The following is a 25,501-nucleotide window of genomic DNA, read 5'->3' on the forward strand; positions in this document are numbered from 1 at the left end:
AATCAGAGATGGACACCATACATGCTTTGACACCATACATGAAATCCTTTGTAAAAATTGAATTAATGTGGGAATGTAATTAGGAACTATTTCCCCTATTCTTATGTACAACAGTAGTAGAATATGGGGATTTTGAATGCAAACTGAGTATTCAGTAGGGGGCAAATTCAGGACAAATATATAATTAACAGCAGAATTCATTAACATAGCATGTGGTGGTGGTGGTGGTTTTTGACTACAGAATTCTAGAGGCAAGTATTGTCTCTGAGCACCCCAGGGCCTGGACCTGTAGCTGTTGTAAACCAAGTGCAAGACTAGATGCTCTTATACAGCAGTTAATATATCCCATTGTAATATGCACATTATATGCTGTTTCTAATTTCATGGCAATGCTGTAAATTGTTGACTTCCAAAACATCCTATCATAAACAGCCTTACTCAGATCTGACAAACAGTAGGTAGTGGCTTCCTTCCTTCATGGAGTCAGTACATCTCATGTTCTCCTTTTCCTATTACTTTCAAATTTCACTAGCATGATTGTTTTTTCTAATGAGTTTTGTCTTTTCCTGATATGACCAAAGAACAAGAGCATCAGTTTAGTAACTTTAATTTGAGCTAGAATCCATTTATTTGCCTTTTTGGTTATCCACGGTATCCGCAAAACTCTCCTCCAATGCTACCACCATTTCCTCACAAGAAATCTTCCCCTGGACAGCCTCTGGTTGCTGGTGGGTTTTAGAGCTCCCTCCACATGCCTGCATCCCAAGGCTGCCTAGGGGCTGGGTCGAGTTCTGCCCAGATTTGCCTCAGGATGAGGGAAATCACAAAAAGTGGATTTGCCACTTTTATCTCGCATCCCAACAGTGAACAACCAGTAAGCAACCAGAGGCAAGCCTATATGAAGGGGGAAAGGTGAAATAGTCTCTGTAGCGTTGTCCTGCCCTCACACCCCTCCTTCTCTAGTTCTTGCTCCAAGTATTTTTTTATTTAATGGTGTGGTCCACAGTGACTGCAAAGCTACATTGTGAAAGGTAAAATAAAATCTTTAAAGTGTCCACAGTCTTTTTAGGATCAGCAGACAAAACACATTTGTGTTTTTTGGAGCTGAGGAATTAAAGGGGGAAAGGGGCGGGTGGGTGATTAGCTTTCTCCCGATCATCCAGACATGCCTGCCCCCCTGTCTTAAAGCCTTCCATTTACACAAATTTATTTTTTGGGCTCCAGTTTCCCATGTGCAGCCTCTCACAGCCATGTGCAGAGGAATGGGAAGGCGACTGTAAGCCACTTGAGCCTCCTTCGGGTAGGGAAAAGCGGCATATAAGAACCAACTCTTCTTCTTCCTCTTCTTCTTAAAGAATCCACCTAGATGTAAATGAACTCCAAAAAACACGAATCCCAAAAAGAGGGTGGGGAATGTTGTATCATTCTGGCGTTTCTCTGCTGTGCTGTGATTGGTGGCTTGCTGTGATTGGCAAGCCAAGGAGCAGGGGGAGAAGTTCGGCTTCTTTTCACTTGCAGCATCGTTGGGAGGCAAAAAAACAAACGAGCAGAGGGCAATCGTGGAGGGCAATCGTGAGGTGGGCTGCAATCGTGAGGTTCACCATCCCATGTTTGCAAGCATTTTAGCTCTCTGTGCGGAAATGGTTACATTTTAAAGGAACTAACTTTCTTCCTGTTATCTTCATTCATTTTGTCACCTTGATGTTCAGCTGCAATCGTACATTGGCACTTTCTGTCTTAACCTGAATCAGTAGTTGTTTCAAGTCTCTACTCTTTTCTTTCAGTAATATCACAAACAATATCTAAAGTTGTTAATGGTTTTTCCACCAGTTTTCACTCTATCTTCATCTAAATCTAATCCAATTTTCCTTATATGCTCTGTATACAGAAGCGATAAACAAACAGCATCCTTGTCTGACATCTTTGCCAAGAAGAAAAACATTCTATTTCTTTATATTCTGACCATACAGTAGCCTCTTGTCCAGAATGCAGGTTGTAGCTGACCCATTTTTTTTTAAATCATCCATGGCTTTTCAGTCTATACAACTTTGCTGTATTGCATAAAACACAAACTGATTTTCTTCTAAAATCCACCTGTATGCTCCAGTAACTCATGTAAATTTGCAGTATGATAATTAGTGCCTCTTCCTTTTCCGAATCCAAGTTGAACTCCTGACATTTTCATTCCATATATAGTAAGAATTGTAGCTGCAAAATTTTGAGCATCACTTTATTTGTGTTGGAAATTAATATGATGCTCCAATAGTTGCTGGAGTCTTTGACATAATGAGCTTGTAATTTAGTTTGGAAGTTGTTATTGTTATAATGCTTATGGCATTAAACAATAATAAAGAATGTTTTTAAACAATATCCTTTCTTGAGTTTACTTTTAGGTTATTTCAGCCCTTGGAATGAAATAAACTAAAAGCAGACTCAAGAAAGGACATTGTTTAAAAACATTATTTATTATTGTTTAATGCCATAAAGATATGTCTTTTCTTTTTGGTTTGAGTTATCTGAGATCGTCCTGTGTTTATTCTATCTTTATAATGCTGATTTGCTCTGTGTTTCCAAAGGGTATTAACAAGTCTCTCTGTAGTTACATACCATATAGTAAGCTTTTGTTGAATATACAATATCATTTTATTTGTACACTGAATATTCATTCCTAATAAACAATCCACAAGGCTGAAAGGTTTGTAATCCTGTAAATGATGTGCTGGTAAAATATATAATTTATTCTACCTCAGGGGGTCAGTTTACATTTTAAAAAGGTTCATATTAAGACCCATGTATGAGAAAGCAAGTGGCAATGCTAGAATGGCACACTAATAGCTGGTTAATAGATGTATGTACACTACTTGATTATTCAAATATGATGGATAGTCTAACAGAGCAGCATTAAATTTAAGGAGATATGAAAATCTCTCTGGAACTCCGGGAAAACCTCAACTACCCAATTTCTGCAGGACTGTATTTAATAAAGGTTTTGGAATAGAGCCTGTAAGAAATCCGCAATTGTAGTTCTGATGCATCTAATGACATGAACTCTGGCTAGAGTTGCCAGGACCTTCAATGCTGCTATTCGGAGATGGGTGGGAGTGGGGAGGATCACTGCAATGTTCCAACATCACCCAGAACTGTCATCAGCACATTGGAGATGTTGGGCGATGACCTTCTGCCTTTCTGGTACTCCCCCAACAAGCCTGGCATGTCATTATCACATCTGGGTGACATCAGTATGGTACAACATTCTTCTGCATTCGGGGAAGTTGGGTGGTAAGGTGCATCTGGAAAGCAGTGGAACCCTGCCCAGACCAGTAGATCTGGCAACCCCAGCTCTGACCCACAAAAACTTATGCTGGAATAAATTGTGTTAGTTTGGCTATAAGAATTAAGACAAAGAAATGAATCTAGTGTCATCTTAGAATAACAAGATTTAGTGGTGTGCCGAGGTTAACAATATTAATAACTATTACAATTATAGATTTAACCTTTTTCAATAACATTTCAAATATAAAATAATTTAGATTAACCCTTTATGTTTTTTTTCTTTTTACTATGCTTACACTTTGGAACTAACAGCAAGTATTCAAGATGAATGTAAGTCCTACTTTCTGGCTTATTTTTCTCTGAGGTAGTTGTCTGTTCGTGTTTTGGGGAAAAGCAGAAAAAATCTGCACTTACTAGTAAGCTTGTAAGGGAGCTGAAGAGTCCAAAGTGGAAGGGGCTGCAGGATTAGCATTACCTGTATGGTTTCTCATACTCGAAAGTGAGGAATAGCCTTCAGAGCTGAAAGCTTAATTGTCTGCAACTTGACCTACAAGATTAACCATATAATTCAGGGGCAATGCATAGTACGCTATTATGATTAAATTCTGTGAAACATATAAGTTTGCCAAGCAACATATTGTCCCAATTAAACTTAACTGAGGAATCATATCGATGCATTGAAGCCTGGTTTCCTGTACAAATAACTTTGCATTGTATGGTGTTCACTACTCACTACTGCCATGATTTCTTCTGAACGTGTTTCATATCACTTCCTTTTGAGAAAAAATTAATAAAGTGATTTGCAGCCTTAGAAAAACAATATAATTCAATGTGACCTCATTTGTGGATACTGGGACCATAAAAAGACAAGACACAGCTTTCAACAAACCTTCATTGCCTTCATTGGCCACTGCTGGGCAATCAAAACATTATTGCCAGCCTTCAAGCTTTAGTTTATGATAGTAAAAAGCAGGTGGAGGGGCTTTTCCAGGGCTGTTTAGGCCTTGGAGGGAGGATTCATCAGGACAGGCCTGCTAGCAACCGCTGGGGAACTTGATACCATACCAACTGCATGACTAAGGGAGGATTGGTTGTTTGCTACTGTCCAATAGCAGCTATCCCTCTGAAATCTAGCTTGGTATGGTTATTCAGTGGGAGTGCCAGCTTTAAATCCCCATTCTGCCATGGTGCTCACTGGTGATCTTAAGCCAGCTACACACTGTTAGCCTAACCTATCTCACAGAGTTGTTGTAAGGATAAAACAGAGAAGGAAGCAGGAAAAGAAGAGAGACTGTGGGACTGCCAGGGTGGGGGGAGAGGAAATAATGTGTGGAAGGGGCTACCAGTCTTACAAGTCCCCCTAGCACAACTGGACCCAAGTCTGGCAACTAGCATCACACAGCTGTGCCTGGCTCTGCACAGTTGGGCCCAGCAGCTGGCACCGTGAAGCCTGGCTAGAGTTTTCCCAGTTGCCTAGAGGAGGCAAGGAGACAAATCTGAAGATGGGAGGGAGCAGATAAAAGTTAGGGGGGGGGGGGTTAAGGAGAGAAGGCAGCAGGAAAAGAACTGTGATTGATGAGAATCAATAATTATAAAAATTCACTCTGCCTGTGGTAAAAATAAGGAGGCGAATTCTCAGAGCATGGAAAGACTTTTGCAGCTCCCATAGAGACTGGTCTCATTCTACAATGGGGAAGGTGAGATCTCTGTTACACCTGCAATTAAGGAATATTTGCTTGCTTGGGAACCAGACTGCAACACAGATATCTTTCTTAAAAGCAGAAGTATTCAACCCAATCATTTCTCTGGAATATATATATATATATATATATATATATATATATATATATATATATATATATATATATATATATATATATATATATATATATATATATATATATATATATATATATATATATATATATATATATATATAGTTATATATATATAGTTATATATATATAGTTATATAGTTATATAGTTATATAGTTATATAGTTATATAGTTATATAGTTATATAGTTATATAGTTATATAGTTATATAGTTATATAGTTATATAGTTATACATTATACAAGTTATACTCTTGTATCACATTAATACAAAATGAATCATTTTATCCCCATTTAATTTATCTTCTCAGATAGTTTAGGTAGGGACCCCATTGTTTTTTCTTCTGTCTTTCCGTTGACTAACAGTGATAATTTAGCCATTTTGGCCAGGTCTGCCAACCCTGTTGAACAGGCTTCTACTTTGCATTGGGAGGCACTGATTTCTCTGAAATAGTTTATATGTCAAGCTAAGAGTAGACAGGAAGCTAAACGCTCACCACAAATAGATGACTGCACAGGAAACACTCACCACAAACTTGTGTGAAAATGTAACTTCTTGCCTTTGTTAAACTATTATCCTGTAACTTCTGTTTTTTTTTTTTTTTTAAGCATTAACCCCTAAGGCAGACGGGTGTAGCCTGTAGACCCCTGTCTCTCAGACAATGGGAGGAGGGCTGAGATGTGGTCGCAGAAAGGGTATAAGAGGGAAAATGCCTGTGTTAACTTCAAGCTGGCTTTGCTGACATGCTCCCATATTAAACGCCTTTAATATGATATAGGAGAACTTGGTGGGCAACCCTCTGTTTCCAGTTTGATAAGTAGAGTTTAGACACTCCGGTTGGATTGGGGCCCTTTGGCACAGGGACCCCTGCATAACATGACGGTTTTCTGGCAAGGGAAGAGCAAAAGAGTAGGGCAAGGAGAAATGAGAAGTCCCCCACAAGTCCTTGCAGGCTCTCTGCTTATCTGTTCCATGTAATATTTCTGGTAAGGCCTTGCAGAAGGAGCGTGTCTCATGGCTTAAGTGCCACTCAGCGCTTAACACTGACTCAGGGTGGCTATCTCACCCCTGAGTGCCTCCTCCTCCCCCTCCTGTCTGTCCAGCGGCCATCCAATTGGCTTCCAGCCCCCACGCCTGACCACCCCTCCTCCTTCCACTTCCCTCTGTGGCTTGGAGGCTGCAGTTCCCTGCCATGTGAGAGGCGCTGGTAAGATTCCTGCCAGTGAGTTCCCTAATAGCTGGCTGCAGCCTTTCCAGGTCCTGGGGGGAGGGGGAGGCCATCTGCAGAGTTCTTCCACTCCACCCTCCTAATCTATCACCCGTTGCATTCCTGAATGCAACAGGCTTGGCCCCTAGTATTAATATAATGGCTTGTATACTATAATGACCACTAGAGGGACAAAACATCAGAGCAAACATGTTAAAAGGCCATTTCTGTGGAACTATTTTTAAGTATTAAACCTTGTTTGGTTTATAATGATGAAAATGGGAGCAGAGCTTCAAGATTATGTTATTTACAATCCCTGTAATCCCCATCCTAGCCTCTGGATTCCCTGTGTGTGTGGCACCCATTATATCCAAATAGCTTTAGAGATTACTTTTCCAAGCATGAATCCTGAGCAGATTTTTCTTTCTTGTTATGGAGTTCCCTGCTAACTCAGTAAATCTGATAAGTTTAATCTTCCACTGCAACTAGCAGTAGTGTTTTCTTTCTTGAGCCACCTCATTAAATATTCACAGCTCTCAAACTATGTATGACATGAGTATGAGCTGATCTTGTCCAGTGGCTTTGTGGCACATAATACCTATTTTCAAATACATGTACTACATTTTATCTTTTCCAACACAGAAAGCCCTCATAGTTCTTCTCCTGCTGCCTTCTCTTCTTCCCACCCATCCACCAGCCAACCTAACAAGCAGGTTCAGCACATACTTGAACTTCTGCAGATGCTCCTTTGCTGCTTATGTGCTGATTGGCATAGACAAGTTTGTAGCTTCAGATATGGTTTTTTATGTTAGTACAGTCTGGTCATGCTGACCTTGTTGTACATTAATTTCTTTCTTGTTGGCTAGTCAGTTTGCAGATGTTACATGCTGGTGCTCTTGCTCTGCTGATGCTTGCATGCCTTCCCACTATCACTGTCATTGCCAGAGGTCTTGTTCTGCTGAAGTCTGGCTGCCATTGTCATTGCACTTGAGGTCTCCTCTCCCTCTGAGGCAGACATGTCTTCACTGTTGCTAATGCAACTCAGCAGGTCACAGAAAAGGGCATAGAGTTACAGTGGAGGAAATGGAGGCCAACAAAGGTCAATCTTCTTTTAAACTACAAATCCACTCTTGCGTCTCCAGACCTCATAACCTCTTATAGATTGCATGCTTTCTGTGTGTGAGGTTACATAAATGTGATAGTCATTTTTCATCTTATACCCTGTTTTTCAAGAAGAAGGCTGTGGGGGAAAAAAACTCTTTCAAAGTTGATTTTCAGGTCTTGTATTGATAGCCAGTTCAGTAGGCTTGGTGGTGGTGCTTGGGAGGTTATTGGAAGGTGAATAAGTTCAGCTGTGATGTGATGCCATACAGTCTGCCATTCAAAGCTGCCATTTCCTCCGTGGAATCTGATTTCTGAAGCCCAGAGATCTGTTGTAACTCAAGGCTCAATCTGGAGGTTGATAACTCAGTGGCTCTCACTGAATATTTTACAGCGCTACTGAAATGCTTTCAGCATGAAAGCTACATTTCTCGATCTGGTCATCTGAGACAAAGGAAGAAACTGGCACAATACATAGCCTTTTAGAAGTAACCACTGAGCTCCCCCACACACACACACATACACTAGCCTTATTGCTCAATTCAGATTTTACTATGGGTTTATTCTGTCTGCTTCTTGTGATCTGTCAAGACTGAGAAAAGCCAGACAGAGCTACCATTGAAGGAGTGAGGGATATAAAGGAAGGAGAATTTGCTGAAGGGCACAGTTTGGTTTAGCCTTCCATCAACTCTAGAACATGTATGGTCTTGAAGATGATGACCAAGACCTCAAGCCTGATCAGAATTCAACCAGTACCCAGTGTTGGAGCATGGGCCAAATGGGGGCCCTCGAGGATGTTCCTGTGAGAACCCTGTCTGCTGCGTTCTGTTCCAGCTGTATTCTCTAGAACAGGGATAAAGGTAGGCTTGTGTAGAGTGAATTGCAGAAATCTAATCTCAAGGTGACTGTTGCATGGATCACTATGGCTACGTGTTCTGGGACCAGGTAGGGTGCTAGTAGCTTAGCTTGGTTGAGGTGGAAGAATGCCGGCCATGCTACTCTTGTGACATGTTCCTCGATAAAGAGGGAGGTGTCGAAGGTCATGCCCAAGTTCCTGGCTGAGTGTATTACTAATAGTTGCGCTCCATTCAGGCAGGGCAGTCGCGCCTCCTCACTGGGACCCTTCCTACCAAACCTCAGCCGTCTCAGACGGCTCAGTTTGAGACAGCCCATCATTGCTTCCAGACATCTGGCTAATGAGTCTGGGGGAGAGTTAGGATAGCTGTTCATCAGGAGAAAGTGCTGGGTGTCATCAGCATAATGATAACATCCTAGTCTGAACCTCCATTCCAGCTGGGCTAGAGGGTGCATGAAGATATCGAACAGGTTTAGGGAGAGAACTGTTGCCTGTGGCACTCTGCATGGAACTTGGCAGCAACAGGATTGGTTCTCTCTGATAGCTACCCTCCTTCCACGACCCTGGAGGAAGGAGATCAGCCATTGAAGGGCTGTCCCACATATCCTGATATCAGGATTTAATATATGTTTATGTTATATTTGTTAAATTAATATGTAAAATAGCATTTAAATATTGCAAACGTATATGCTCAGTATAAATGATACAATTATGCTGTCATAGCAGTAAAATTAGTTTAAATTTGACAGTAAGTATTGCATGTATTTCAGTTTTCTCCCCAAATTTCTAGTATTTTTCTGGGGTGGGGGAAGGGTTTTTCCCCAGTGGTCTCAAAATTTCTAGAAATTTCACATTTCTACCTCTGATAGTGGGTAAATATTGTTGATATACTACAACAATAACAACTTTCCCTCTTCCACAATGCTGTGGATTGGGTTGTAGGAACTTGATAAATATGCTTGTTGTGAGAAGACTCTGAAATTTGTATTGAAAATACCACATTATATTCCCCAAAAGATTGTTGGAGCTGAAGAAGTGAAATTAAACATAATGAAAACCACTGATCCTTGTCAGTCTCTAAAAAGTATGTTGTGTGAAATGCAACTGCAATTCTGACTGGTGACATAGGAAGAGAAGAATGGATTTAATCCTTCTATACATGTTAGGTTTTCTTAAATGAAGACATAAAACCAATTCCAAATTGATCCATAGTGTGGATCACTAAAGCCATGGAACTAGAGGAAGACAGGAAGTATTTCTCTACAAACCTGAAGGAAATCTTAAATTTACAGAATAATCTGAAATCTAAATCTTGATGAGGATTTGTTGAACAGCTGGAACCAGCCTGGCACCGGCAACCACTGTGCCACTCAGCCAGATTTTTCTTTGAGAAAGTTGCCAGGGAGGGAAGGAGGGAAAGCTAAAGATTGGAGGGCTTCTGTTTACAATTGTTTGTAGCAAATTACTCACTATGTTATAAAGGTAAAGAGCAAATAAGTACATCTGGCATTCTATCAAGGCTAAATCAATATTAATCGCTCTAAGTCTTCATTCATCCCTTGAGAGATCCTGGTTTGTAACCCCAAGGTTCACTGTGTTTCTGATTTTAGTGTTGGTTGTCATTTCTTTTTGTAGCTCTATGATGTCTGCAGATTTATGACTATTTCCAGAAAAATGTTTGACTGACTTTGACTTTCATTTGCTGGACATTTATTTTGTATCCCTCAATATATCCATAAAACATTTCACTTTTGGTCCTTTAATTATATATTCACCTTGATTAGAGCAAAATGTGGTGATGTACTTCAGTTCATATTGACTCTTTCTCAGAAGATTCATAAATGTTTAGTTTTACATGTGAAACAATGATAAATACATTTTTCACAAAGAAAATTGCCCTAAGGAGAGACCCTGTTCCAAGCAAGGGTCCATCCAGTTATGGACAATTGTATCTCTTTTTGATATGTTAAATGTTGGACAATATGGCTTTGCATCTGGACTATGAGCATAATCTGCTTGGAAATTTGTTCCCTTTGACCAGCTCATATTCATTTCAGAGGGGCTTAGACAAGAGAACTTGCTGTAGGATTGTGATTTTGTCTCCAGTAATCATGAAATTTATTTATTTATCTATCTATTTATTTATTTATTTATTTATTTAGATTTCTATACCGCCCATTTCTTTGCAGCTCTGGGCGGTTTACACAGAACATTATAACTTACATGAAACATTATGTAGACTATAACATCAAAACAACTTTAAATACATCAAAAGATTACAAAATTATATAATATATATAATAAAATTATATAAGAATTAACAGTAACTTTGGGAGAGTCATGGGCAGGCGTCTGGGGGGACCAGCAGGTGTTCTGAGTCGGTCGGCCTCAAGCAAATGTCTGGTGGAGAAGCTTGCAGGCCCTGCGGAACTGTGGAAGTTCAGGCAGGGCTCTGAACTCCTCAGGGAGCTCGTTCCACCAGGTGGGGGCCAGGACCGAGAAGGCTGTGGCCCTTGTTGAGGTCCGACGCGCTTCTCTGGGGCCAGGGATCCGCAGCCAGTTGGAGGTGGCAGAGCGTAAGACTCTTTTGGGGGTATAGGCAGGAAGGCGGTCTCTCAGATACACTGGGCCCAAACCGCGTATGGCCTTAAAGGTGATTACCAGAACCTTACGCTTAATCCAAAATAATATTGAGAACTTACGATGTAATATAAGGTAGTGACTTTATCTTAGAATGTGGGGACTATGAAGTTAATTGTTTTGTTCTTGGAATTTGCAGTGTGTCTACAATAAGAAACCTGGATATAATAAAAAGTTTTTCAATGCACAACAATATTGTACTTCACATGATAACAAATTGACATTCTTTACTTCTTATCTTTTCCCCATCTATTCTCTCTCTCTATTTTCTCTCTGTCTCTCTCTCTCTCCCTATCTCTTCCCTGTGTATGCATTTCAGTATCTCAGCCCCCCACTATTACAAAGCAGTCTGTGAAGAATTATATTGTAGATCCAAGAGATAACATAATAATTGAATGTGAAGCCAAAGGCAACCCCTTTCCCATGTGAGTAATTTAAGAAAAATGTTACTGATTTTTGAAAATGGTTACTGATTGTAACTCCGTGTACTTAACTTTCTAGTCTTGATGAGAAAGGTATAGAAATTATGTAATATGTAAATCATATGGATCAGCATATCATCCTCATGGGTCAGTAGGGAACATGTGTTATTCCTTAAATTTGCAAGTGTGTTTGTTAAATAGCTCAGATATCAAGGTGTTCGTCCAAGTATATTAAATGTCTGTAAGATACGTTCCTTAAGAGCCAGCATGGGTATTTGGCAGATCAATGTCTACTATTCCTAATCATAGCCTGTTCCTCATGCCTTCTTCTTGACAGTTGTGCAAAGGACTTCCTTTGGATATCCAACAGAGCCCTTCATTGTTGGTTTTAGGAGAGTCAGTAAAACTTTTTTTAATGTTATGAGGCAGTTGTCTGATTTCTGATGCATATCAATTCATGCCTGGGCTGTTTGGGCTGCTGTAGTTTTAATATATATTAGTGGAGTCATTGTTAGCTGCCTTGGGCTCTGATGAGGAAAGGCAGGTTGGACACTTTCAGAACAAATGTGCCAAACTCAAATTGCCCCTGAGGGAATTTTGAGGGAGGCTATATCACAAAGCTTCTGCCTCACAGAAAGATACTGCAGTATGATTTATACTTGCCATGTGATAATTATTCCAGTGAAATCTATGTAAAGATTTTGGCCCTTTTTATTTTCTCCACTCTTCCATGCTGTGAGTGGTAAACTCTTAAAAATAAGATTCTGTTTACAGTGTTTACTTCTCTCAAAGTGCAAAACAGAACAATTTGTTCTTGGCCTTGGCCCCGGCCTGGTGGAATGCTCTGCCAAATGAGATCAGGCCCTGCCGGACCTTAAACAGTTCACCAGGGCCTGCAAGACTGAGCTGTTCCACCAGGCTTGTGGTTGGGGCCAGAAATGACATCTAGGAATGCTGGCCTCCCTGCCTAAAATCCACTAAATAAACTGAGTTTCCCAATGAGTTAATTTGGGAAGAAGGAGCAGCTTTTAAATTATTTAAAACTGATTACATTTTAAAGTTACATTCCTAACAGTTGATGAAGCGATTAGCTGTACACCACTGAGACTAAGCAAGCACACTCCCTCTCCTGGGCCTTTCCTACCCAGCCACCAGACCTCCATCTTGGAGTGGTTGAGTTTCAGACAGCTCTGCTTGATCCAAGCCATCACTGCTTCCAAACAACTGGCAAATCTCTCTGGGGTGAGTGTAGGTGGCCATCAGGAATAGAGCTGGGTGTCATCAGCGTATTGATGGCACCCAAGCCCAAATCCCTGGACCAGTTGGGCAACAGGGCACATGAAGATGTTTTTAAAAGTGGATGACAGAATCACACCCTGTGGAACCCCAAAAGGGAGCTGGCAGTGGTGCAATTGACTATAACCCACTGTTACCCCTGTCCATGATCGTGGAAGGGCTGTCCCCCATATATCCACCAACCCGCCCTCATCAAACTGGCACCAGAGTTCATCCATCAGGGTGACCCAAACCATCTCCTACCCCTGGTGGGGGCAGAAGCCAGACAGGAATGGATCAAAAGCTGAAATATCATTATGCTCTAAGCTGGACCCTGTTTTGATTACTCATGACATTGGAATAAATAATTTGGAAAATACTTTGAGTTTTGAAGAATTTATTCAACAGCCATCTGATTTCCTTTATCATCGGTTCTTTTTGGTAAGCTGGTCTGCGGCAGCCCTTTCAGTGACCTACCCAAAAACACAAGATGCAAGACAGGGCAGTATCTGGATGGGTCCTACAGATCCAGTGATGGCTTCTTGAACAGGGGCCGAAGCACTGCCTCATTCAGAGCCCCAGTAGATAGGGAGATATTTATAATTTCTTGTAGGGGACCTCCAGTCTTATTACTCAATTTGAGTGGCTAAGAAGGAAAGGGGGCAGGTAGGCAAGAGGTTAGTCTTGTTGAAGTTAGTAACCACTTTGGTTAATGAGAGTCATATGAAGCCTTCAAACAGAACCTCCAAAGACGGCCAAGGAGCCTCCAGTTCGTTTACTATATCAAGACTTTGTGGGAAGTCAAGGCAGAGTGATGAGACTTTATCCACAAAATAGCTCACAAAAGCCTCACAGCTAATTTCCAATTGACTACTCTTTGCATCTTCAAGGGCAGTAAGAGACCGAATTATTACCCTAAATAATTGTGCTGGGTGTGAGCTCATGGATGCAATGGAGGTTGCATAAAACTCACCACCTTCACTGCCATCTCATATGATCTCATAAACATCCTATAGGATTCTCTGGATGCTTCAGTCTTCCGCCACATTTGCTGTAGTCATCTCATCTCCCTGGGTGTACCAAGATGCTCATTTGAGGTAGGGACATACAGTGTGTTGGGGAGCAGTCTCATCAATGGCTGTCAGCATTCAGTCATGCCAGTCACTGACCAAATCATCTAGTGAGGCACTGGGAGGCATCGGATCCCACAGAGGATTCAGGAATCCATCTGGATCCATAAGGCTCTGTGGGTGGCCTAAAATATGCCCTCTGTCTAAACATGGAGGAGGTGGTACACAGAGCCAGGCTCTCAGAGCATAGTGGTCTGACCATGGGATGGGATTAACCGCCATCAGATCCACACCTGCTCCAAAGATCAGGTTCAGGGTATAGTCAGCTTGATGGGTAGGGCCAACAACACCTTGTGACATCCCCAGTGTCACCATGAACAACACTAGGTTTGGGCCATGTCCAGAAGACAGTAGATCCACGTGAATGTTGAAGTTCCCCAGGACTATTAGACTGAGCAACTGCAGCGTCCAGGTGGCCTCCACCTCTAGTAGGCCTAACAGGACATCTGGTGGGGCATTAGGCAAACGGTGCCACCACGAGATGGCCAAGCCATTTATATGATGTTTTAAATCTTTGTGCTTTTGTGTTGTACTCCCGATATAAACTGCCCTGAGCTGATAAGGGAGGACAGTATATGTGAGATGGCAGGACTGGGAGCGGCAGCATATAAATATAATTAATAAATTTTAAAATATAATTAATAAATAAGTATAAAAATAAAATCAAAATAAATAAAATAATATGGTGAAACAGAAAAGCTCACAAATAATCTGTAAACTATATAGCAGTGAATAAAAGTCTTCCTACGTGGGAAAAATCATTGGAACTCTAGGTTAACTGTAGGAAGGGCAGTGGTTCTGTGGTAGAGCCCAGCGTTTGAATGCAAAAAGTTCCAAGTTCAGCCCCTGACATTCCCAGCTGATTAAGAGGAATAGAAACACCTGAGATGTTGCAGAGCCATTTCCAGTCAACAGTATATAATGCTAAGCTAAGTATACCAGTAGACTAATTCCGTTTGAAGCAGCTTCATATATTCATATATATGTTCCTGTTTATAGATTTACATGGACACGAAATGGGAAGTTCTTCAATGTTGCAAAGGATCCAAGAGTAAGCATGAGACGCAAATCGGGTACACTTAGCATTGACTTTCGCAGTGGTGGTAGGCCAGAGGACTACGAGGGGGAATATCAGTGTTTTGCTCGGAATGACTTTGGAACAGCCATTTCCAACAAAATAATCCTGCAGGTTTCAAGTGAGTATGATAATTACTACAAGGTTTGGAAAGCTGAGGATTATAGCTTAGAGAGAGTATAACTTAATTTAGTGGGTTTTTAAAACTTGGTTGTTGTTAGAATGTAGTTTCAACAATATACAGATTTTCAGAATTAATACCAGCAATGATTTTTCCTAGCAAAAACCCTTCCCTCACCATGCGACTACATTAAGAAGCCAGTGCTGAGGGGTCATTGAGCAGTTATGTTCTGGGTAACTACTGCTTGTGCCACCACCCTCAAATGTTGAACTGCTAGAGCTGAGTATTCTTGAAGCTACTGTAGATGCTGACTGGATCAGAATTTTAATCCACGGCTTCTCAAGGATTGTGGGAAAGTGGAGAGGATTAAATAGAGAAGGCTGTAAGGCATAGGGGTGTAGAATCAATAAAGCATGAAAAACAAGAAGGATACTAGTAAACATCTAATGCCTGGAAGGAGGGTGCAGTACTGAAAACAGTTTCAGGAATCCATGCCTGCTGATGTATATTTTCTTTTGAAACTTATTGTTTATTGCAGAGTCACCTTTGTGGCCAAAGGAAAATCTGGACATTCAAGAGGTTCATGAAGGTGCCCCACTTATCTTGGCATGCAATCCTCCTCCTGGACTGCCACCTCCTGCCATTTTCTGGATGAGCAGCTGTGAGTTTGCATGTTGTTTGCATTGCTAGAGATGCACTTGAATACTACAAGTGTTCCTTAATAGAATTCACACTATGGGTTTAAGCCATTTTCCTTGATGATTCTCAAGTGTGTCAGCCACTAATAGGCCACTATTGATTATGGCATTAAAAAAGTGAAAATTATTTATTATTTATTGTTCTCAGTACTGCAGTGGGGAAAATCTAATCATGATGAATGAATAGTTGCAGCTTGCAAATCAGATAAAAGAAATGGGGACTAATAGTCTTCATCAGTATGAAATATGCTTGAGGTCTCTTGCAGTGTCAAGCAGGATCTAGATTTACTAAAGTGCATTTGAATTACATATTGCTTCATTAATGCCCTGAACAAATTCCACCATAAGCAGTTATTGGGTTACTTTAGAGTTGGTCTTGGTGGCAGCTGCCAGTGAGAGACTCTCCATGCAACCAAAATGGAATCTTCCTTTTCAGTCTGTAAACATTTTCCTTTCCACATGAACCAGTGAGGTAAAATGATAGTGTGAATCAGTCACACACAAAAACATCATGTACACAAATTATGTGCATCTTCTCAAATAAGCTTATTATACATTCAGTGCAATGAGTTCAGATGACAGGTTAATGGGGAAGGGGGATAGTGATGGTGGTGGAGCTTGAAGAAATTGGTTCTTCAAATCCAACTATGGGTTTCTATGGTGTTCCTGGTTTCAGATATGTCTCTTTCTTCTGTTGAAACCCTTAATTCTATCCCCCTGCTCCTCTTTCCTAGGTTTGGGTCTAATGATTATTCCTCTTTGAGGAGTACTTAGTATTTGACATTGTCTGGATACAAATAATGACTTTAATTCGCTAATTCCACACTGTCCTCCCTCATTTCACTGGCTTTCAAGACAAGATATTTGGCTATAAGTCATAATATCAGGACTGCAGCATGGGTGGAGAAGTGGCATTAGCTTTCTGCCTGTAATAATTTCCTAAGTCAAAATGATCCCCAGCAGGGAGCAGAGTTGACTTATTGTGAGGTGGCACATGCAATATCAATATCAAGTTGCCAAATGTCTCATCTGTTTTTGCACAAAGCTAAGCTATCAGCAGGTCTACATAGTGTATTTTTTGTTGAGCTGTATCGCTTGCAGCTCTGGATGTGGAGTTAGATGTTTGCTCACTACACATCCCTTTCTTTCTGACTGTCAAAAAACCCTTTCCCTATATGTACAAAACTAGCATGTCAGAGGGCCTTTCTGTGCTCCGCATGCAGTCCAATGTGATACTGTCCTAAAGTAGGTGCATCATTTGAGACTGCTGATCTCTTTTCTATAAAATATTGCAGTGAGCTAAACCAATATGTGAATGGCCTTTAAAACAGATGGGGAAATGGTTGAATTGTATTTGTGGCCTTGGGCCTTTAAATTCTAGTCTGCTCCAGGTATATTATCCACAGTATCTGGCACTAAAGAAAATCTCTGTGATAGAAAATGCAGGGAGAGAAGTTAGATCAGTGGTTCATCACCTTTAATTCAGTATTCCCTCTTTATATGACATATTAATTTTGAGTGACCATGTTGGATTCCCAGCCGTCTTCCCTCACCTTCCCAAGAAGGCAGAGAACAGAGTGCGCTTCCTGTTAGCCAGGAGGGGGCAGAACACAGTGGTACTGTGGCAGGAGGTGCTGGGCTCATGGACGGCTGCCTACAGCCCCTTAGCTTGCCTCCTGCCAGCTGTTTGCCTTCCTGGGAAGTGCTAGGAAGAGAAGGACAGGGTGGGAAGAGGCAGTGATTAGTCCTTCCAACACCTGGCGCTCACCCTGTTGGGGGAATGCTCTCCTGTGAGAGCCAATCAGGACCATGCACTTTTTATGTATGCATGCAGTAGGTATGATTCCTATGTGCTATATGCCTTAATCACTGTATGCCTTTTCCAGGTCTTTAGCCAGTGCATATGCCATTAGGTTCAATGAAAGGGTGCAAGGCCATTTGTTCCAACAAGAATTATTATTCTTTCTTACAGCCATGGAGCCAATTCACCAAGACAAGCGTGTCTCCCAGGGACAGAATGGTGACTTGTATTTCTCCAATGTCATGCAGGAGGATGACCTGACTGACTACAGCTGTAACGCTCGCTTTGCCTTCACCCACACCATTCAGCAAAAAAATCCTTATACTCTTAAGATCCTGACCAGTAAGTATTTACGTTGACCTGCCAGATTTGAACAAGATCTCTTCTGTATCTTATTATTTTGGTATTATACAGAGAAACAGTCTCCTTACAAACATGAGCGTTATTTTGGTTTTGTTCATGTTGCCTCAGTGATGTTGTTTTCTTGCTGCATGTTTGGAGAGACATTAAATTGTATTAGCTTTTTTTTATTTGTCATGTAGGTTTTGTGGCCTCCCTCCTAGCAGCTCAGGGCATCATGATGGAGGTGTGGGGGTCAAAAATGTGTTTTGTAATATGCATATTGGTTGGGCAGACAGTTGCCCACACTGGCCAGTTTCTTCATATCTACCTTTAAAAAAAAAAAGTTATATCTATTGGATTCTGTGGTGCCATTCAGTTCAACTAATGCACAAAAAGATCTGCATAATGGAAAGGTATGATATAACACACTAATATTGCTAACAATTGGCCTTAATATTAGGGCACTTCCAGTACCTGCTGCAAATATTTGCACCCATTGTATGGACAAACTTGAGTCTTGTGGTCCACACCATTCCAAAAAGGTTTTTTGGGCGACTGTTCATGTTCAGGAAGTGTTTTATGGTGCAGTGGTCATTTTGAAATGTTCATGACAGCTTGTTAAAATAGCAAAATATTTTTAGTATTTCGGTTTCCCACACTTTATACATTTCTACAATGGTTATGTGAATGTATTTGGCATTGTACAGACTCCTGTGCTTCGCCTGAGTCTGTTCATCTCATCTTTACTTTTTCTATGGTTTACCCCTAGTGCTATGAGAAGCAAGTTGGGCATCTCTGGTCCACTCACGATGTTACAGATACACGTCAAAAGCTAAGGGACATAGGGACCTCACTGCTAACATTAATATTAGCCTATTATTCAGAGCCATGATTATTTTTGTAACATTTAACAAGTAGAATAAAGCCAGAGGGATGTATATTGAATTCACTTTGGATATTTCAGTTCCATGGCAATTCCTACTGGAATTCAGAAGCCCATTCCTTACTGTCAGATATCATCTGCTACTTACAAGAACATTCAGAGAAAAGCCTTTGGAAATTGTACAGTATTCATTATGTAGATTGATCTGCTCCTCCCATGCTGATCCGTGCTTCTATTAACTCATGGTTGGATTACCACAACATGCTTTATGTGGGTCTGCCCTTGAAGTGCTAGTGCTAGATTAGCACCCTGGGCTAATGTGACATTGATGGCCCTCCTCCAACCCCCACTATTAGGTATTCTAGGGGGATGGGTGTTGTGTGCTGTTTCCGCCATGTTCTGTTCTGTTTTGTATTGTATTATTGTTGTGTTCTGTTTTAATAGAGTTTTATTCGGGGATTTTATCAAAGTATCATTGTAACCTGCCTTGAGCCAGTCTACGGGAGTGGCAGGGAATAAATTTGATGATGATGATGAAGCTATGAATGGTCCAGAATGTGTCAGCAAAGTCCTTCACATCCTAGGACCTTAATATTTGAAGGGCCATCTCCTTTTATATGTATGTCCCTGTGCAGCAACTGTGGTCATTGGGCAGTTATTTGTTCGCTACCCACCCCATAGGGTGGCCAAGCTGACATTAACCAGAGATTGGGCCTTTTCCATTATAGCTCTGTCTCTGTAGAATATGCTCCCTGTGTCAGTATATGGCAGTCAAGTATTGATCATACAGCCACTGCTATAAATGTATGTTTACTCTGTCCAAGTAAATGGCGCAAACTCGCAACACCCTGAAGGGGTCTCCTACCTAGAGTGTTTGATGAGATACTGAAAGGCCTGCCTGTTTGCCAGAGATTTTGGGCAAGTTTAAATGGCAGATATCTTTTAAGCAGGAGAGAGGGAGTGATTTGGGGCTTGCTATTTTGTCATTGGTTTTAGCTGGGGATATTTTAACTATTGTTGTAAGCCACCTTGAACCAAGAGGAATGGTGGGATGTAATATTTTAATTAATTAAAGAGAGAGCCAGCTTGGTGTAGTGGTTAGGAATGCTGATTTTTATTCTGGCAAGCCGGGTTTGATTTCGCACTCCTCCACATGCAGCCATCTGGGTGACCATGGACTCACCACAGCACTGAAAGCTGTTCTGACCGAGCAGTGATATCTGGGCTCTCTCAGCCTCACTCACATCACAGGGTGTCTGTTGTGGGGAGAAGAAAGGGAAGGTGACTGTAAGTTGCTTTGAGGCTCCTTCAGAAAGAGAAAAGCAGCATATAGGAACCAACTCTTCTTCTTAATTGCTTTATGAAAATGAGGCCTTGTTTACTTGATTCCCAGGGTCAGGAAGCTAAGTGCAAATAGTTTGTCTACTTTGAAAGTAGAACATAAGGTTTCAACCTCCATTTCTTTTGAAAATGTTGTACTTGAACGTTAGTGGTACATTTTTAGCAGTTCTGACCGAGCAGTAATGACCAAGTTGGTCATTACAGACTCTTGAAACGTAAATAAAATTTCTAATCAAGGCCAGCTGAAGTATAAGTACACTGATGCTGTGGATGCCAGCACTACCGTCATCTAACAGTTGAGCATCCCTGCTACCAACATACTCTGCATGAAAGTAGCAATACTGGGAAGAAAGAAATGAATCCATAATCTTGGAAAGATAGGTGGGGAGTATGACTCCTGTGCAGAGAAATCTGACATGTTTTGATTCAACGTGATGGTGCTCCATATTATTATTATTTTTAAAAGGCTGCCTTTTGCTCTGAAATGATGTACGTCTACCTTCCTTTTTAACAGTGGGCTGCATTTGAATAGTTTTGTATCTAGCAAGGGATATATTACCATGGACCCAAAAATGCGTGCAAATGACCCAAAATCTGTGTTTTCAGTCAAATGCTGCGACTTGTCCCTGAATAACTTTTTAACATTCTCAAAAATACCCTTTCTAGTGTGTTTATGGCCCATACTTTAGTGATGTCAATGCAGGCAAGTTTATTTATTCCAGGTTAGGCTATTGGCCTGTCAGATGTCATAGAAGAATATTGAAACTGAGCAACTGGAAGAATCTGGGTAGTAAAATGTATGTGCAGACAATGTTAACCTTGATGTGTATGCTATGGTTACTCATAATCTTTACACTGCGATATGACCTTCAGGTTAGCAATGGTATTTTGAAAGGCTCCTTAAGACTGCTATGTGTCATACTCTGAGTATCTGTAATTGCTGTTAAGTATTTTCTTGGACATCTGTAGTGTACAGATTCATTCCCTGGTGGCCCTTTTTATAGAAGGTTGGGTTCCTGGATATTAAACAGATTCTTTGTGTCTCTAGTATTAAAAGGAAATGGAATACCCTTTGTATTTTTAATAGCTTGAACTGTTTTTTAAGCCAGAGTTTGTGACCTATATTTTGCATTGCAAATTTGCCCATCCCTTGCAAATTATTACTTCATTATTTTGATCCACTATTCCCAATGAAAAGAAAGCAAAAGGCATAGTTTTGGTGCAGACTATAGGCTGAAGGGTCATATTATAGCAAGGTTGCTGAAACTAAGCAGGTCTGTGTCTAATGAGTGCCTGGATGAAAGAATTTCTGAGAATTTATATCACCTTGTGTTTCAGCATGAAAAATAGGCAGGATATATGCATGATATTTTTTTTTATGTACCATGATACAAGAGCAAATTGCGATCTTTTGTACATTTACTTAGAAATGAATTTAGTCGATCCATGAGTTTTACTTGTAAACAAAAGAACATTGATTACCATGCTGGGTTTGGTAGAGTTCCACTACTCAGTTTTTCTTAAGGTCCTTATGTATATAGTAAGCCTCTTGATTCAGAAGGTAGGTAGATAAAAAACATGATAGGTACAAAACTGGAAGAAAACAGTGATGTTCCCATCTGTGTCTTCCCAGTCCAGCTTACTTCCCTATTCTACACCTCTTGTCACTACTCACCATACATAAAGCATTTAAAAAGCTTCAATAAATTAACTTCTAAAGTTATTCTTTAATCTGGCTTCTGAATAATGCTACCTTAGAGTAGTACAGTTGGTTAGGATATATGATATTATGTATTTATCATTGTACAATTAATATTGGGAGTCTATATTCTCTCTTTCCTTAGAAATGAAATAATTTCAACAATTGCTTTTAGTAAACTTTTTTGTTTCTCCTTCACCACGACTTTTCTGTTAAATTAATATAGAATTCACACACTATTGAAAATGTTCACATCTATCAAAATTCTGGTTATACTTATTGATTCTACACTCTGATGACTCAGTGACTAGAATCCAGAATGATATGAAACCATGGTCGATTTTGATGAATATAAGTACCAATTTGTATCATGGTCTTGTTTTTTCATGAGAATTTATGAACTATTAATGCCAAAGCCCGTTTTAGAAATAGTGAGCTAGCTGGTGTTCCCTACTCCCCAACAAGCAGGAGGTCTGGGAGCATGGTGGCCCAGTCATGGGAGCTAGGCCACCAGGGTCGGCATTGCACCCACAGTGAATCGCAGCCAGCCAGCCTCCCCCACCCCCTGTCAGCTCTTCCTCCTTGCCAAGTGCCCAGAAGTAGCATGAAGGAGGGAAGACCTGTGATTGGCCTTCAGTGGGGGAGTGCCTTCTCCCTATTGGGTGCATATCCTCCACAGAGGGCCAGTCAGGACAGGTTTTACACAATATCTTGTCCGCATATAAATGAAGTATTATTAGGGCTACAGATGAGATTTTAGCCAATACAGTAGCCATGTCACAGAATGTCTCAGTGGCATTTACACATAGGAGGAGGATGGAAAGACAGACACAGATAACTTAACCAGCAGATCAAACACAAAATTGGAAGCATGTTTATTGCAGGCCTATGGAGCAAACTTTGAGATTCTTGATATGTTCCCCATCCTCTGCTTCTTCAAAGTTTAGTAGAGATAGAAGTTGATTTGAGAGTTAATAGAATGTAGGCATGTCTCATGGAAATATTAGCTTTTTAAGGGAGGCTAATTCAGTCTAATAGTGAGTTTTCTGGTGTTCTGATCCTTCATTTTGTACATAGGGCAAAGCAGAAGGGATGTTTCTCTCACTTTAGAAGGTTTAATGACAAAATAATTGCTCTTCTAGAAAACCAGAATGGTGTGTTGGATGTTAAATAATGATGAGAATTTCCAGTTATTTGAAAGTCCAATGGAACAATCCAATATGTTTGAAAATGTGAGCTGGTAATTTAATTTTATGTTTTAAAAAAAACACATTTCTTTGTTTTGTTTTTTTTAATAAGCTGTTTCCTCCTTTTAATTGCTGTTTTCTGTTGCTGCTTTGTTGTTGTTTCCAAATTGTGTTGAAGTTTTTTGGAGTGATCTATTTGTTATGTTGCCTTTGGCTTTGATTTCATTTTATTAGAATTTTTTTGTGTTGTATGTTTGTATTTCCTTTTGTGCTCCTCTCCTCCATTATGCTTTTTGTTACTCAGTGCATGCTTTGTTGCCTTTGGTACGCTCATGTTCTTTTGTTTATTACAGAGCATCCCCATAATGAAACGTCCTTTCGAAATCACACTGACATATACAGTGGTGAGTCAACACTGACTTCTGGAGAACTTCATGTTCTAACTCCTCTGTATCTAACCTGACTTACTATTGTGTTAACATCACTTGTTGGTCAGTCACTGAAAACTGGCAAGCCAATTTAGAATGGCCTATTGAAACTATCTATACCTCTGGACCTTGAAAATTCAGACTTCAACAAACATATTTTCTTAGTCTTCAGAACATGAAGTTTGTCTTTTTTGTTAAACGGCAGATGTGATTGGAATCATTGAATTAATATCCTTAAAGCAATTCATAGCTGTGAATTTGCACTTTATTCATGCATTGTTGAATGGGGTTTTTATTTGTGTGTATGTGAGTGTGTAAAACAAAAACAATCTTTCCATCCAACATGATACAGTAGTCAGATTTTTTTAATGTCATAGAAACCTGTTACCTGAAGCTCATGTTTTCATAGCAATAATTTAAATGACAGTAACAAAACTGCCACACAAGGTTTCTGAAATCCTCACAGTGATCTTAATACAAAGAAAAATATATATCATTTGCTGCTCAATTTAAAGGAAATATCTTAAATTATAACAATAATTCAATATGTCTGTATAAAGACAAAAAGTCTTGATTTTTCTCCTTGGATTGATGCTATATATTATTTGCAGTGGTGTTTTATGTCTGATAAATGTTTCAAAAGATTCTCCATTCTTTCCTTTGACTACCTCTAGAGAATAGAATACAGAGAGGAAGTCTGCATTAGAAATTATGCTTCAGATATACAATCACTTAGCTCCTCTGGGGCACAATCATTCTTTCGCAAGAGGTTGAAAGTGGTGTGCAAATGGTGTGATAATGTAAACCATTGTGGAAAAGGGATTTTATTCCAAGAGAAAGAGGGGTGGGGAGGGTTTTCAGAAAATAAAACTAGACAACTTTTTGAAAGTCTTGGGTGGGGGGCAAAAGACTCCTGCTGATTTCTCTAACACAAATGCAGCAAGTTGTACAGTGCTCTTAATAAAGCATGCATGCGATCAGTTTTTTGCACAACACAGACACATTTATTTCCCAGTTGTGAATGACCCACATATTTCATCTCAGATTGATGCTTCCATTGTACATATTTATGTTTCCCAAATGACATAATATTTTGTTCAAGGAGGGTAGAAAGAGAGACCCACTTTTTGATATTGTTCATGACAGAGCCAGCCTCACTTGGGAGGGGGGTATAAAAGTCAAGTTAATAAATTAAAAATTTTTAAATATGATTTATCTCATGGCTGCAGTATTTTGTCAACTTTAAATTTATGTTAATTGGAAGTTGAGCAGGGGAGCTGTTCACAAAGCTAGTTTTTTTTATAAGGCATGTTCCAAACTTCAGACTGCCAACAGAATTTAGCTCATTTAAACTCCCCCAGTTACACCTGAGGTGAACTCCAGATTAGATCACCTCAATGTTTCATGACAAAGTTAATCTCAAGAATAACACCAGGTTGAGTCAATTTGCACCTATATGGTGGCCAGTTGTTCATCATTAGCTATGACTGGTTTTCTCCAATCCATGAACAAAATCATCTTGTTTACCAGAAAACAGGCAATGTTCCCCCACAATCATGATAATTCAGATCATAAAGTTTATCAGTTTGCCATTCATTGTGCCTAGACAGTCAGATGTAACCTTTATATGACTGATAATAGATAGATTTCCTAACTAGTTTTTTTTTGCATACAAAGATAGAGGTCAAGAAGTGATTTCAAAAATCAATCACAAGGTTAGCTGGGTTCATGGGCAGACACTGATGACACACAGAAGTATTTAAGGAGTAAATCTCAGTTCAAAAAATCTTGAATGAAATTTTTTATTTTACCTGTGCTCCTTTTAATATTGGAAGCCATGACTGATGAGTGATGGTGGGCTGCTGCTGCAAAAAAAGCAGCTAACTAGATGAAAAACACTGTAATTGTACAAACTGGATATTTCCAGATTTACGCAGATGCATTGGAACTATTGATTAACAAGTATTGAGCAAGACATAAACTTAACCGGTAGATATTCAAGAATAGCAGCCTTTTAAAAAGTCAGTGAAACAACTAGTCCTTTTCCACTTCCATTATTCTGAATTTTTGGATAATTTTTGGCAGACTGAATGCACATAGTGTGGAGCATGATAGCTGCAGTAAGCATCCCTCCCAGATCTTAGTTAGCTCAGGGAAACATATTAATAGAACCTATGCATGTACAGA

General features: G+C 40.0%; 1 protein-coding gene across 15 annotated transcripts in view; it reads left to right on the top strand.

Moving 5' to 3' along the window:
- NFASC (neurofascin) overlaps positions 1-25,501 on the top strand; it is a 208,626-nt gene that overhangs the window by 93,464 nt on the left and 89,661 nt on the right. For 14 of the 15 annotated variants that reach the window (XM_077334671.1, XM_077334672.1, XM_077334676.1 and 11 more), the window contains 6 exons: positions 3,586-3,603; positions 11,232-11,337; positions 14,739-14,935; positions 15,474-15,596; positions 17,606-17,776; positions 23,240-23,290. In XM_077334671.1, the coding sequence (XP_077190786.1) occupies positions 3,586-3,603; positions 11,232-11,337; positions 14,739-14,935; positions 15,474-15,596; positions 17,606-17,776; positions 23,240-23,290 (666 nt within the window). The remainder of the gene's footprint in view (positions 1-3,585; positions 3,604-11,231; positions 11,338-14,738; positions 14,936-15,473; positions 15,597-17,605; positions 17,777-23,239; positions 23,291-25,501) is intronic. The other variant, XM_077334686.1, reaches the window with a different exon arrangement.

This window comes from Paroedura picta, chromosome 4 (assembly GCF_049243985.1).
Source record: "Paroedura picta isolate Pp20150507F chromosome 4, Ppicta_v3.0, whole genome shotgun sequence".
Taxonomy (NCBI): Eukaryota; Metazoa; Chordata; class Lepidosauria; order Squamata; family Gekkonidae; genus Paroedura; species Paroedura picta.